The following is a 13,888-nucleotide window of genomic DNA, read 5'->3' as shown; positions in this document are numbered from 1 at the left end:
TAAATAATGGTAGCTAATGTAATATAATAACATATGGCGAGCTAGTTAGCGACTTTCAGTGCGTTAATACAGACTAAGGGAAACAAATGAGTATATTAATTCCAGCAAAAGTGACGACTCCCACTTAAGTTATCAAAGTCAAAGTCAACTTTATTGTCAATTCTGCCGCATGTTCAGCACATACAGGGAATTGAAATTATGTTGCTCTCAGACCCTAGGTGCATACAGATAACACACACACACAAAAAAAGAATGTAAAAATACAAATGGAAATGCAAATGGATACATATAAATAGAGTATAAATGTAGATCTACAAGGCACAACAGATAGAGTGCAAACAGTGCAAATGTAAAGTGAGTAGTGCAAAGAGCTTATCAGACTGTTAAAGTGACAAAGTTAAAGTGACAAAGTAAACTGTCAGAAAAGGGTAATTTACAGTCCAATGCTGTATGAGGTAGAGCATAGACTAATGCTGCACAGGTGACTGGTGCAGGTCCGGGGAATGGTGGGGGCGGTCCTTCAGTCTACTGGTCCTGGCCTGAAGACTCTGCAGTCTTCTCCCTGACGGCAGCAGACTGAAGAAGCTGTGTGTCGGGTGGGTGGGATCACCCACAATGCAAAGGGCTTTTCGGGTGAGACGGGTGCTGTAGATGTCTTGGAGGGAGGGGAGAGAGACACCAACAATCTTCTCAGCTGCTCTCACTATGCGTTGGAGGGTCTTTCGGCAGGACGCGTTGCAGGCGCCATACCACACAGTGATGCAGCTCGTCAGAATGCTCTCGATGGTGCCTCTGTAGAAGGTGCACATGATGGGAGCCGGGGCTCTGGCTCGCTTCAGTTTGCGCAGGAAGTAGAGACGCTGCTGTGATTTCTTGACCAGTGATGCAGTGTTGTCAGTCCAGGAGAGGTTTTCTGTGATGTGCACACCCAGGAACTTAGTGCTGCTCACTCTTTCCACAGTCGCACCATTGATAGTCAGAGGAGCATGCTGAGTGTGCGCTCTCCTGAAGTCGACAACAATCTCCTTTGTCTTCTCCACATTCAGAAAGAGATTGTTGTCTTTGCACCACCCGGCCAGGCGGCTCACCTCGCTCCTGTAGTCTGTCTCATCTTTGTTTCTAATGAGGCCCACCGCAGTCGTGTCGTCTGCAAACTTAATGAAGAGATTGGAGCTGTGTGATGGTGTGCAGTCATGGGTCAGAAGAGTGAAGAGAAGGGGGCTCAGCACACATCCTTGAGGGGCCCCTGTGTTCAATGTGATGGTGCTGGATGTGTTGCCGCCGACCCGTACTGCTTGAGGTCTCCCAGTCAGGAAGTCCAACAGCCAGTTGCACAGCGAGGTGTTGAGTCCCAGCTGGACCAATTTGTGAATGAGCTGTTGAGGGATGATTGTGTTGAATGCTGAACTGAAATCTATGAACAGCATTCTAACATATGAGTCTTTATTGTCCAGATGTGTGAGGGCTGAGTGGAGAGCAGTGGCGATGGCATCATTGGTTGAGAGGTTGGACCGATATGCAAACTGAAAGGGGTCAAGGGAGGGGGGGAGGAAAGACTTGATGTGGTGCATGACTAGTCGTTCAAAGCACTTCATTAGGATAGGAGTAAGTGCATCCCGGACGGTAGTCATTGAAACAGGAGGGTGACGACTTCTTCGGGACTGGAATGATGGTGGTGGCTTTGAAGCATGTGGGAACAACAGCCTGACTAAGTGAGATGTGATATGTCTGTGAAGACATCAGTGAGTTCTACTGCACAGTCTCTCAGTCCATGACCAGGCATGTTGTCAGGACCCGGAGCTTTGCGTGCGTTGATCCTGCTGAGGGATCTCCTCATGCTGTGCGTGGACAATGTCATCACCTGGTCACCAGGAGGAGGTGGAATCTTCTGTGCAGTGGTGCTGTTTTGTGCCTCAAAGCGAGCGAAGAAGGCGTTCAGCTCGTTCAGCAGGGAGATGGAGCTGTCACAGGCCTGTGGTGGGGGCTTGTAGTCCGTAATGGTCTGTATCCCTCGCCACAGGCTCCGAGTGTCTCTGTTGTTGCTAAAACAATGAACTATCCTCCTGGAGTACTGTCTCTTAGCCTCTCTGATGCCTCGGGACAGGTTGGCCCTAGCTGTCCTCAGTCCCACCTCATCTCCAGATCTGAAGGCAGTGTTACGAGCCTTCAGGAGTCTGTAGACCTTGCCTGTCAGCCACGGCTTCTGATTGGCCGAACAGTGATGGTCTTGGTGACCGTTACATCTTCAATGCACTTCCTGATGTAGGCAGTGGCAGTCTCTGTGTACTCCTGGAGGTCAGTGGTGTTGTTGTATGTGGCAGCTTGTTCAAACATATTCCAGTCTGTGGTGCTGAAACAGTCCTGAAGAGCCTCTGAAGACCCCTCTGGCCACACAAGTATTTGTTTGCAAACTGGTTTGGCAACTTTAACAAGCGGTCTGAATGCAGTCATTAGCATGACAGTGATGTGGTCTGAGGCACCAAGGTGGGGGAGGGGAAGAGCCTTGTAAGCTCCACTCTGGGTGGTGTAAACAAAGTCCAGTAGGTCTGCATGGTTGAAATCCCCAGCCAAGATGAGAAATGCATCAGGGTGGGCTGTCTGCTGCTCATTGATGTGCTGGTATAGGCCATTCAGTGCCTCACTCCTGTTGTTGTTACTGGAGCTGGGAGGGATGGTTACAGCAACGAGCAGAATGGCTGTATATTCCCTCGGTAGATAGAACGGACGGCACTTAATAATCATGAACTCCTCCAGGGGTGAACAGTGTCTGCAGACCACAACAGCATCACGGCACCAAGCATCATTGATGTAAGCACAAAGCCCGCCGCCGCGGGACTTACCTCCCTCGACGAGAACTCTGTCTGCAAGATAGCATGTTAGCTGGTCGAGCTGAATGGCGGAGTCTGGGATGCTGTTGCTGAGCCATGTTTCCATGAATACAAAAACACAACAGTCTCTTATAATCCTCTGAGTGGAGCGCAGTAAACGGATGTAGTCCAGTTTATTTTCCAAAGAGCGTACGTTGGCCAGTACGATGGTGGGGATCGCTGGCTTGTGTGGGTTAGCCGCTAGCCTAGCCCGGATACCTCCGCGCTTACCCCTCTTCTGCTTCCTCTCACGCCGCTTGTGGCGCATCCACTGTGGGCGAGATACAGGAGTGGGGTCGGTGATGGAATAGACCTCTGGAGCAGACCGAGGTCACGCAGCTCTTCGGCATGTGCAGAGTTTAACTCTAAATATGTGGTTCTACCGACGTCGAGCAGAAACTCACGACTGTATACACGCTTAAAGACAGATAGACGTGACAAATACTTACAATAACACTGCGACTTACAAGATAAAAAACACGAAAACACTTCTGTCGGGAGAGAGAGAAGCCGCAGCATGTGCACGCACCGCCATCTTGGATCACGAATCTGATTGTGCATTTTGTCCAATAAGTTTCCTAGTTTGTGAGTAATTCCTGGTTTAGACCGTGAGGTGACTGCATGTTGTGCTTGCTGGAGTTATTTTACTTTATCACGCATGATCCGTGCATGTGCATTAATGCATTAAGGAAGAGCTGATGGGTGTGGTGCAGCAGGTGGTGGGATTCGGAACGAGTACCACTTACAGCATTGAGGAGCGTCACACCACTGTGAAGTGTGTTATGTTTAAACACACACAAAATAAAAACCCTTCTTTTGTGAAACTCAAATGTACAGTGGATATAAAAAGTTTACACACCCCTGTTAAAATGGCAAGTTTTTGTGAAGTAAAAGAATAACACTAAGATAAATCGTGTCAGATCTTTTCCCATCTTAAATGTGAAATTGCAAAGTATACAAATAAAGTGAAAAACAATCAGAAATATTTTTAGGGAAAAGTAGGAAAAATAAAAAACTTACAATAACCTGGTTGCATAAGTATACACACCCCTAAGCTAATACACTGCTGAAGCACCTTTTGATTTTATTACGCCACTCAGTCTTTTTGCGTAAGAGTCTCTCAGCATGGTGTGTCTTCACTTGGCAATATTTTCTCCCTCTTTCTTGCAAAAACATTCTAGATCCATCAGACTGTAAGGGCATCTCCTGTGCACAGCCAGCTTCAGGTCACCCCACAGGTTTTTAGATGGATTCAGGGCTGGACTCTGGCTCGGTCATTCAAAAACATTGATCTTCTTTTGGTTAAGCCATTCCTTTGTTGATCTGGATGTATGCTTTGGGTCGTTGTTGTGCTGAAAGATCTTAAGCTTACTAGCAGACACCTGAAGGTTTTGCACTAAAATTGATTGGTATTTGTAGCTATTCATGATTCCCTCCAGCTTGATAAAAGCCCCAGGTCTGGCTGAAGAAAAGCAGCCCTAAAGCATGATGCTGCCACCACCGTGTTTCACCATGGGAATGGTGTTCTTTTGGTTATTTACAATAACTAGGTTATTGTAACTTTTTTAAAAAAATTTTCCTATTTTTTCAAAATGTTTCTGATTATTTTTCACTTAATATTTATACGTTGTAATTTCACACTGAAGGTGGAAAAAAGTTCTGACATGGTGTATCTTAGTTTCATTTTTTTTACATCACAAAAAACTGCCATTTTAACAGGAGTGTGTAGACCTTTTATATCCACTGTAAGTGGGATTTGTTTTTCTTTAGTCACTGAACCTACTTGTCCTCCCACAATACATTGAATAAAATTCTATAATAATAGAACAGCTATGAAACGTTCATACACACCTTGAGAAGTAATAGTTAAGTAACAATCATAAACACAAGCCTGAGTGCTGGCATGCTTTTAAATAAAAAATGAGAGTGTATCGGACAGCTGAAAAGAGTAAATTGCTGGTTTGAACGTTTGACTGACATGAAAAAAAAATAAAGTGTGGGGTAGCAAGCATGCTTTAACTCTTTTAGTAGTTTTTTTTCTCTAGAATGTTCTGAGGCAAACACTTTTTGCCAACCTACAGGCATGAATAATCAATTTTCAGCGCTAGGAGAGCAAGAGCAGTGCTGTATTTCTTCATCAGTTAGCATTAACTTGTTCCCCAGAAGTAACTGGAAACAGTTTGTGCATTCGAACAAATGAGGCTTGATTTAAAATGCAAATTGCAAAAAGGATTCAGTAATAAATTCAGTGCAGTGGAATTTAATCTTTGAAAGAAATCGGTATTTTCCAGAATAAAAAAAAGATTGAGATAAAATATTAATGGCCAATTCATTACACAAATCTTTTTTATATAGAGCTGCTGTCTTGGTTACTGTTGCATAAACACCTACATTAAAAAGAAAGATCTACAAGTGAACAAAAATATAAACTGAAAGAGAAATAAGTTTCCAACTGGGTATCTAACTGCAGCTGGAAGTTTCTCCTGGAGTTTTTTTTTTCTTGACAAGTTTATTCAGGACCAGGAGAAGCCGGGAGGATGATTTTGAGCTCTGGGATCGGACTCATGTCACCTCTGGAAGAATGAGAAAGGTTTTTTGGGGGGAGACTGTAAAGTTGCTCTTGGCTAAGTGCTGAACGTGACACTGAAGAGTTCAGTGGTGCTGACAGGAAGCTGAAATCTGGTAGCACACTACAGCGAGGGAAAAGAAAATCTCCTCATGTTCCTTTATGGCAGGAATAATGGACTGGAGACGTGAAGAGACTGGAGGACAAAAATAAAGTGGAAAGTGGCCTACTTAATGCCATAGCAGGAGAAAATCTGAGAACCTAAAATCTCTAGAAACATTCCCATCGACTATATTAATGTCACTACTTTAATTTCAGTTTATTGCAGTTATATCAATATAAACTGCAAATGTCAATTATAACAAATCGTAAGTTCGTTAGGGAGCCTAGTGAAATCGCTAATGTGATGCTCAGTCCCATGTTTCTGAAATCTAATCACCTAGGCTGAAAAGTGGGAGCTAACGTAATAAAGGATGGTGAGCCAGTTAAGTGCGTCAGTACAGACACAGATGAGCCGTTGTTGTTCTTCTGGCTGCTCACGTTAGGGGTCTCCACAGCAGATTGTTCATCTGCATATTTGATTTGGCACAGATTTTACACCGGATGCTCTTCCTGATGCAACCCTTCCCAGTTTTATCCAGGCTGGGAGTGTACTAGCTTGTGCAACCCCAGTGGCAGGGGTGGGTTCCCTGGCCAGGATTCGAACCCGGGCCGCTGTGTTGAAGGTGCCCAGGCCTAACCACTAATCCTCCAGGGATCCACAGACACAGCTATGTATATACAGTAAATCTCCATGTATAAGAACATTTCTAAAGTAGTTCTATTGTTTCTCATCAGGAAGGACAACGTTTTGCCTGTGAACTGTGGTGTTCTGTCCTCCCATCATATGTGAAAGATATTCAAGTCTGGGCTTTATTTTCTCTCGATATGTTTAACCGCGAGGTTACTTTGTGTAAGCAGTAGAGTTAGCCTACATGACTTTCCCTTAGCATACTTAACTGACAAGCAACACTTATTAATTTCCAGCTTTTTATTTCCACACGTTTTTAAGGTGTCCCTCAAGGTTCAGCTTTGGGTCAGCTTTTTTGCATTCCTTTTGTTATGTAAGTCAGCCTGTGAATGTGAAGAGTAGCTAGTTTAACGCTAGCATGCTATAAGATTAAGGACCCCATGAGGTACAGCATGAAGTGATTACAGATTGAAAAATTGTTGTATAGTAACAATTGCATTAGCGAGACTGTGATCTGTATTTCTGCTTGATGCAAACAGAGATGAAAAATATAATGTAAATAAAATATAAAGTCATCATACTGATCAAAAATCTGCCATGGAGAATTTATGACTTGTCAGGTAATGAAGGCTGAAACAGATGCAAATGTGGTTTAAAGTTTTATTGAAGAGACGAGCAAATCCAAAACAGCATTCAAAAACATAATCTAAAAACAGGCAGAGGTCAGGTGATCAGCGAACATCAACAACGAGGGCGAAATCCAAAATCACCAACGAGATGCAAAACGAAGTCAAAAGCAGGATAACAAAACATGAGAATAAAGGCTTGGTAAAGGCCTTTATATAGTGTGTGTGTGTGTGTGTGTGTGTGTGTGTGTGTTACTAATCAGCTGACTGTTACGGTATGTACTGCGTTCGATTCAGTACTACTGCTTGGCCATCGATACAGTACCTACTGATTAGTATACATGAGTAATATGAATACAATCCGGACATACTACATCCGCCATGTTGGCATTGTCATGTGACCTACGACGTCATAATGACCGTAAAAACTTAAAGAGCCGGCCAGATTAGAGCACCTGCACCTCGACTGTTTTTTCTTTTTTAAACCTTCAACAAGTTAACAGTTTACTCAGGTGTTGTTAAACAAGTACGCTTTAACCACAAGGAACAAGGAACAATGTTTAATACCTACAGCACTTACACTTAAAAAGATCTGACGCGCTGCCTTCCGCCATTTTTGATTCTGAAAGCTCTTCCGCGCCAGCCCTGGTGCCTTATGGGATAGCGCAGTGTCCATCGCTTCCATACTGCAGAATCTCAGAGGAAGCAGAATGTCATCTTGGTATTTCTCACCTACTGTTTTATGAAGACTGAGAATTTGGATATACTGCTCCTTTGGCGTACTGCTTTCACCTGCTGTATAGTAGAGTAGTAGGGATATTCGAATGCTGCTAAAGTCCGTGGTTGTTGGGGAGTGTAGTTCTGGGCGGCCATGTTTGCAGGCCGCGGTGTGTTCTGGGAAACGTATCTGTCGGTGGATGCGGGAGTTGACCTGACATCACTGATGTGACCACGACGTGTGTTTCCATTAATTTGATCAGCCAGGTTAACGGATTCCTAACAGCAGACGTTGCACCTAAATGTTTTATAGTTTACGAATATATAAAATGTTGTGACAATTTACATTTGCACCAGGTTACAATCGATTTTAAGTAGGGCCATTAAAATTAATGCATAAATACACACGATTAACTTTAAAATCTTAACAATGTTATAGGTTTTTTCATCACATTAACACACAACCATTTCTAAAGTATCGGCTACTAATGTGGACACAGACACTAGGACAATGTGCTTTTAAAATAGCGTTTAAGCACCAGTCCTGTTTTATGTGGTTATCTTAAGGCCAAAATTAAAATTGAGCGGAGACGAAAGGGGAAATTTTACACTCTTCTTTTCATTTTAAAACACTGAGAGATGGTTCAGTGGATGAGCAAGTCCTAGTTTGTACATTTAAGTATCACAGAAGTAGGAAATCTTTAACCTTGCTTAAAAAACCCAAACACAGCGGTGAGTCAAGGAGCTCCAACCTGCAGCGGCACTGACCGGTGGCTACAGGACGCCGTTTAATAATCAAACCTACGTTACATTACTGAGACAGTTCATGAACAACTGTTAAAACAGCTGTTTAAACATCATTACACAGTTTTTTATTTGTTCCAAATATGAGAACAAGAGAAGTCCTGAGTGTTAGTACGGAAGTCTTACTAATGTAAGTATTATCTGGGTTAAGTTTGATTGGCAGATAGAACCGTATAATGCTAAAGTCATTAAGTGAGTTTAATTAATTTACGTTGTTTATTGAATGAACATAACGATTATGAACAGCAGATTAAATCAGAGCCAACTGCAGAATAATGGAGTGCCAGTGTAGAGATCATCTTCTACCTTCAGAAATATGTATGTGATACACTGTTATGCTGAAATTTACCTGATTGACTCATGACTCAAATAATTTGTTATATATATTTTTTCATGTTCTCTCATGTCAAGAGCTGTGATTAGGAATAAATAATAATCCTGGAGTTTCTGGAGCATGCTTACAGTTTAGTTTTGTGAAGATGTACATTTATATGGGCATAAACTGTCATTTAGCTCACACTGTTATCCAGAGCGACATACAAAACATGCAAATTCCTTAAGAATGCTTCACTTTTTTTTAGCTCTTTCTGACTCCCCGTTTCCTCAGCCGCAGGGAGAATAACCTATTTACTCAACATGTGGCCCTTTTCTAGTCTTATTTTAGCACCGTCTTTTATCTTGATTCCCACTGAGCTTTTTATATTCTTCAAAGCTTAGCTCCAGTGAACCCACAGCCTACACATACACACACACACACACACACACACACACATAGCACATTGAGAGATGTAACCATTAATACAACCTGTCCATTTGCTTCAGCTGCTTTGTTCTCATTTCCACCATGTTTTTGATTTTTTTTTCTCTCAGTTCAGGTACTCAGGTGAATAGAGGTGTGTATGCTCTGAAAAGCAGGTTCTCTCCGGCAGTAACGAGTGCAGGAATGCTAAAGAGAAGGACAGAGGAAGTGATGCGTGACTGTCGCCTCTCCGTTGCTCTTTCCCCTGAATAAATTTGATAGCAATGCTGCACATTTTAATTATAGATGTCTGTAGCCATGCACTTATTTTCTCCAGTTTGCCAGGTACTCACATCGATCCTGATGCCTGAGGTGCTGAGGTGTGTGTGTGTGTGTGTGTGTGTGTGCGCATGTGTGTGTGTGTGTGTGTGTCCTGAGGCAGGACTGCTTACAGGAAAGGTGTGTATATGTATGAGTGTGTGTGTATTTCTAGACGAGTGTTTATGTAGGTCAAGGAATCATTCAGTAGGCTTGTATGTTTGTGTGTGTGTGTGTGTTTGTGTGTGTGTGTGTGTGTTAACAAATTGAATTTAAAATATAAGGCATTTAATCATTACAAAATGTGTAAAAATATGTAAACCAATCTCAAGCAACAATATCTCATCTGTTCCTTTGCTAAAAACAGCTGCATTTTGCTCTTAAACCTAGAATTAGCAAATACTCAAACTGTTATCCATGCTAAGGTCATGAGGAGCACACTCTAAAGATTTACTTAAAATGTGTGTTTTTTAAATTAATAATATTCTTTCAGTCTATAAGTTGAGTGACAGGGTTTTGCTTTCAAGGTGACCTCATCAGTCAGTATCACTAAAAATAAAGAAAATAGAAAAATGTGAGCGTCCCCCTCGTGTAATATTCTCATATTTTTCTAGGTGTGAATGTGTTCACAGGGTTGAGTGAAACATTTTTCATAAACTGTAATGATGGCAAAAGATGTTCCAAGCATGAATAACAATAGAAATGCAAGAATTTTTAAATATGTTAATGGTTATATTTCAAGGTTATATTCATGGGACTGTGTAAATGCTGTTTTATTAACGTTTTAAATTATTTATCTGAGACATGCATATAGGTTGATGTGAAGGACACTTTCCCTGTGTTTCAAATGTCCTAAAATACTTTTCCCGTATACAAATAAACGTAAATGTAATAGTGAAACACAAAGAGCACATCAAACTAAAGGAAACTAAAGGAAATCACCATTTAATTCAATTTAATTGCATATTTTCCTGCTCGTGTTCCACCTTTAACCTCACCAAATGTTTAGTAATGAACTAAGAAGTTCAATCAGTTAACACATGAACTCTAGTTATGGTTATAGTTAAAAAGAAGAAAAAGAAAGAAGAAGAAAAAGAAATACTCCCGCCATGCACGGGACTTCATAATATCTATCCCTGGTCGAGTGACTGGAGGCAGAATTCCTGTGGTACGATGTCCTTCGGAGTTTGTTGAAGTAAATAAGAGGAGAGTGTTACCTACTTGTGATTCTCAGCTCCACAGCCGATGCACAACCTTGATGTATTAGAGGGCTTCCAGTGCAAAAGGGCTGCAGGCTGTTCTGATTATTTCAAAGACTTAGATCTCTGGCACAGTCGACTCGCTGATTTTCCCAGGACTGTGGAGTCAGGAAGCGTGGGAGAGAGACGGCTGCAGGCACAAAACACTGCACGCTGACACGGAAAAGCAATGAGCAAAGGAGAGAGGGAAAGAGGTGAAGTGAGGAAGACAGGGGGAAACAAACCAGGCTTTGGATAAACACCCGTAAGCTGTCCTGCTTTAGGCTTTGCAGTTAATAAGAACCATTTCTGTTCCATCAAATAATGTTGTATCTCAGAAGGGGATTTTATTTAATATGTTGTAGTGCTGTTATTGTAAAGCTGTTATTGTTTCTCTTCAATATGAGCAGCCAGACTTCAACTGTGGGGCAAACCAAGGCTGGTGTGTGTAAACCATCTGAGAATTACTCTTAAATATAGTCTTAAATGTCTGTTTAAGGCTGAAAAGTGAGAGAAGTAGGAGCAAAAGCTTGGGCTAAGTGTTAGATATAAAACACGATGGTTACATCACCATAAACCAATCAACTGTTTCCAATAATATAATAATTACATAATATACACATAATAATTACATAGTATAATATAATAAATGTGAGTAAACTCGTCATGATTCATATGGTGAATATATTTGTGTAAAGTCCAAAAAATATAATAACCAACATTTAGCCTGTTTATATGATGACATTTAATTGTTCACTGTTATATTATGATTAAAATCAGAACATCAGGAGTATGAAAAACAAACACATCTTAGATATAAGGGCCGAGGTGGAAATTCAACAACAACAGACGACTCACTTAATAAAACTATAGAAAAGGAGCTTCTGTGGACATGCAAATTGACCTGACTTACATTAGAGAAAACTGAAGACCTTCCCGGTAAAGAAGTTCCTGGGTTAAAGTTCATGGACTAAAATTCTTGGTGTAAAGTACTTGGACTAAAGTTCCTGGAATCACAGTCTTGGACTATTAACCAGACATGGACAAAAACTTCACACACACAGCAACCTGAGCTCAGTATCGAATCAGGAAGCCTGGAGTTGTGAGGTGGCAATGCTACCTGCTGCATCACCATGTGTCCAAGCGAACAATCATGGATGAAGGTTTCTTGGGCTAAGGTTCTTGTAGGAAACATTTGTGGTCTAAAGTTCTTAGACTAAGGTTTTTTTGGGGCCAAAGTTCTTGGGCTAAGGAATTTTGGGGTAAAGCTCTTTAATGATTTGGAGTAAAGTACTTGGCCTAATGGTTCTTGTGTTGAACGTCCCGTTCTAAAGATCTTAGGCTAAAATTCTTGAACTAATGGTTCTTGTGTTGAACGTCCCGTTCTAAAGATTTTAGGCTAAAGTTCTTGAACTAATGGTTCTTGTGTTAAAGGTCCTGTGCTAAAGATCTTAGGTTAAAGTTCTTGGAATAAAATAGCTGGCATACTGTATTCAGCCAAGCTAATGTTAAACATTTTATTAAGAAATTCCTATGTTATGGGACAGTATTTTGCTGTTTCTATCTACACAGAAAGACTTTCTAAGTAAAGAAAATCGGATGCAAGTCTTACAGAAGACTTTGCAATTTTGCCCCTGGAGCTGGAGCTTTGTGCTTAGTAACAAGGAGCTGGGGGAAAAAGGCTCCTTTAGAAACAAAAGAAGATTAAACCCACAGATAAATTTGCACCATTAGTCATTAGATCTTTCAACCTGGGTTACACAAACACAACTAGCCCAATACTCTCTACACAGGGTTTGGGTAGAGAAAATAACCCAGCATTTTTTAGTGTTGTTTAAAAGGCATTTCTGTGTAAAGAAAAGAGCCTGTGGTTTAAAGGGTCCCAAGTGTGATATAGAAGGAAATGCACCTGAGGCAGTCGATGCCTTCAACAGCTTTTATCCAACAACCCCAAAAACTGAATTTTGTAACACTAGGAATACTGGGCTGGTGGGATATTGGAGTCTCAATCAGAGCACTTGGGTTGTTGCCAACTTTGAGGTAAAATGGTGGTGTGCTTGATGGTGATCCCTTTTAGCCCATTGGCACTGCAGGAAGTTACAGTAATACACATGTTTATAATACACCACTTACATTTAGGTTAGTGGGATGTCAGTGGGTCCTACAGTTGTTCAGTAAGGTAGATCCCACTAGATTTAGGTTCTAATAGGCATGATGCAGTAAATTTGTCAAATGTCCAGAGCAGGCTGCTTGAACATCATCAAAATTCTGAAATATTCATGATGGACTGAAGAATGTTAGATGAATACAATGCTTGCTTGCATGACTGTTTCTTAATGAACCTCATGAAAGGCTGCAACCTTCCATGTAAATCTTCTGAATTCTGTACTTGTGATTAATAAGGATGTGTTTTTATGAAATGTGCAAGTTGTTAAGTTGCTGAGCAGCAGAAATGCACCTGTTTGAGGTTGTTGTACAAAACTAGGATGTCAGGAGATCAGGAAGGTTCTATTCAAGAGGAGGAACTTTAAACCAACCAAAGATCTAGCAGGTTATGGTGTCCTCAATCATTTCTTCTTTCTCACACACACACTCCTTCCTTCATCACTCTGGCTTGTTGTAACCTACTTGTGTGTGGACCTCTTTAGGCTATAGAGAGAGGAGAAGGCGAGTGCTGAGAGAAGGATCTGGGAGAAGCTCAATGGACTGTGGCCACCTGGTGGAGTTCATTCCCTGTGAAGATCCTGTGTGTTTCCAGTGGCGGGTTGAGGACGAGGGAGTGTGCATGCCTAACGAGGGGACTTGCGGCTCTGGCACAAGAAGTCAAACTGTGGCCTGCGTCAACTCTGAAGGTACCGTAAAATTACTTCATATCTGAAAAAGAAATGAAAGATTGTGTCTGAAGACCAATCAGGTGTAGTCCTTAATTGGTCTTTAATGATCAGTACCTACTGACTTCATATTTGGTACTTCGGCTCAGGGATTGCTTTCATCTGACTTTTTTTATTTTTTCTTGCTGGTTTCAAGAATTATTAGTGGACTCGAGCTCTCTGTTACAGCAGACATATACTTTGAAGGCTGCTCTGATGCAATCTGACAAACTCCTGATTGGGAACATCATCAAAATGCTTCCCAGTGGGTTTACAGGCCTTGTTAAATCCCTGAAGATGTGCCTGGTCTTTTAAAGGCGAAATATAAAAAGTCTGCAAGTGCTCAAAAAAGTGACTATTCCCCTCTGACACGTCTACTCGGGGCATTTTACAGTCTGTCTCCTACATACTGA

The 13,888-nt window shown here is 41.6% G+C and overlaps 1 protein-coding gene across 3 annotated transcripts in view; it reads left to right on the top strand.

Annotated features, from left to right (window-relative positions):
• Positions 1–13,888, top strand: part of thsd7ba (thrombospondin, type I, domain containing 7Ba) — a 282,645-nt gene that overhangs the window by 143,833 nt on the left and 124,924 nt on the right. For all 3 annotated transcript variants that reach the window (XM_053234261.1, XM_053234259.1, XM_053234260.1), the window contains exon 8: positions 13,254–13,457. In XM_053234261.1, coding sequence (XP_053090236.1) covers positions 13,254–13,457 — 204 coding nt within the window. The remainder of the gene's footprint in view (positions 1–13,253; positions 13,458–13,888) is intronic.

Source organism: Pangasianodon hypophthalmus, chromosome 5 (genome assembly GCF_027358585.1).
Source record: "Pangasianodon hypophthalmus isolate fPanHyp1 chromosome 5, fPanHyp1.pri, whole genome shotgun sequence".
NCBI lineage: Eukaryota > Metazoa > Chordata > Actinopteri > Siluriformes > Pangasiidae > Pangasianodon > Pangasianodon hypophthalmus.
The sequence above is the reverse complement of the archived record's forward strand: the minus strand, read 5'-3'. Positions and strand labels throughout refer to the sequence as shown.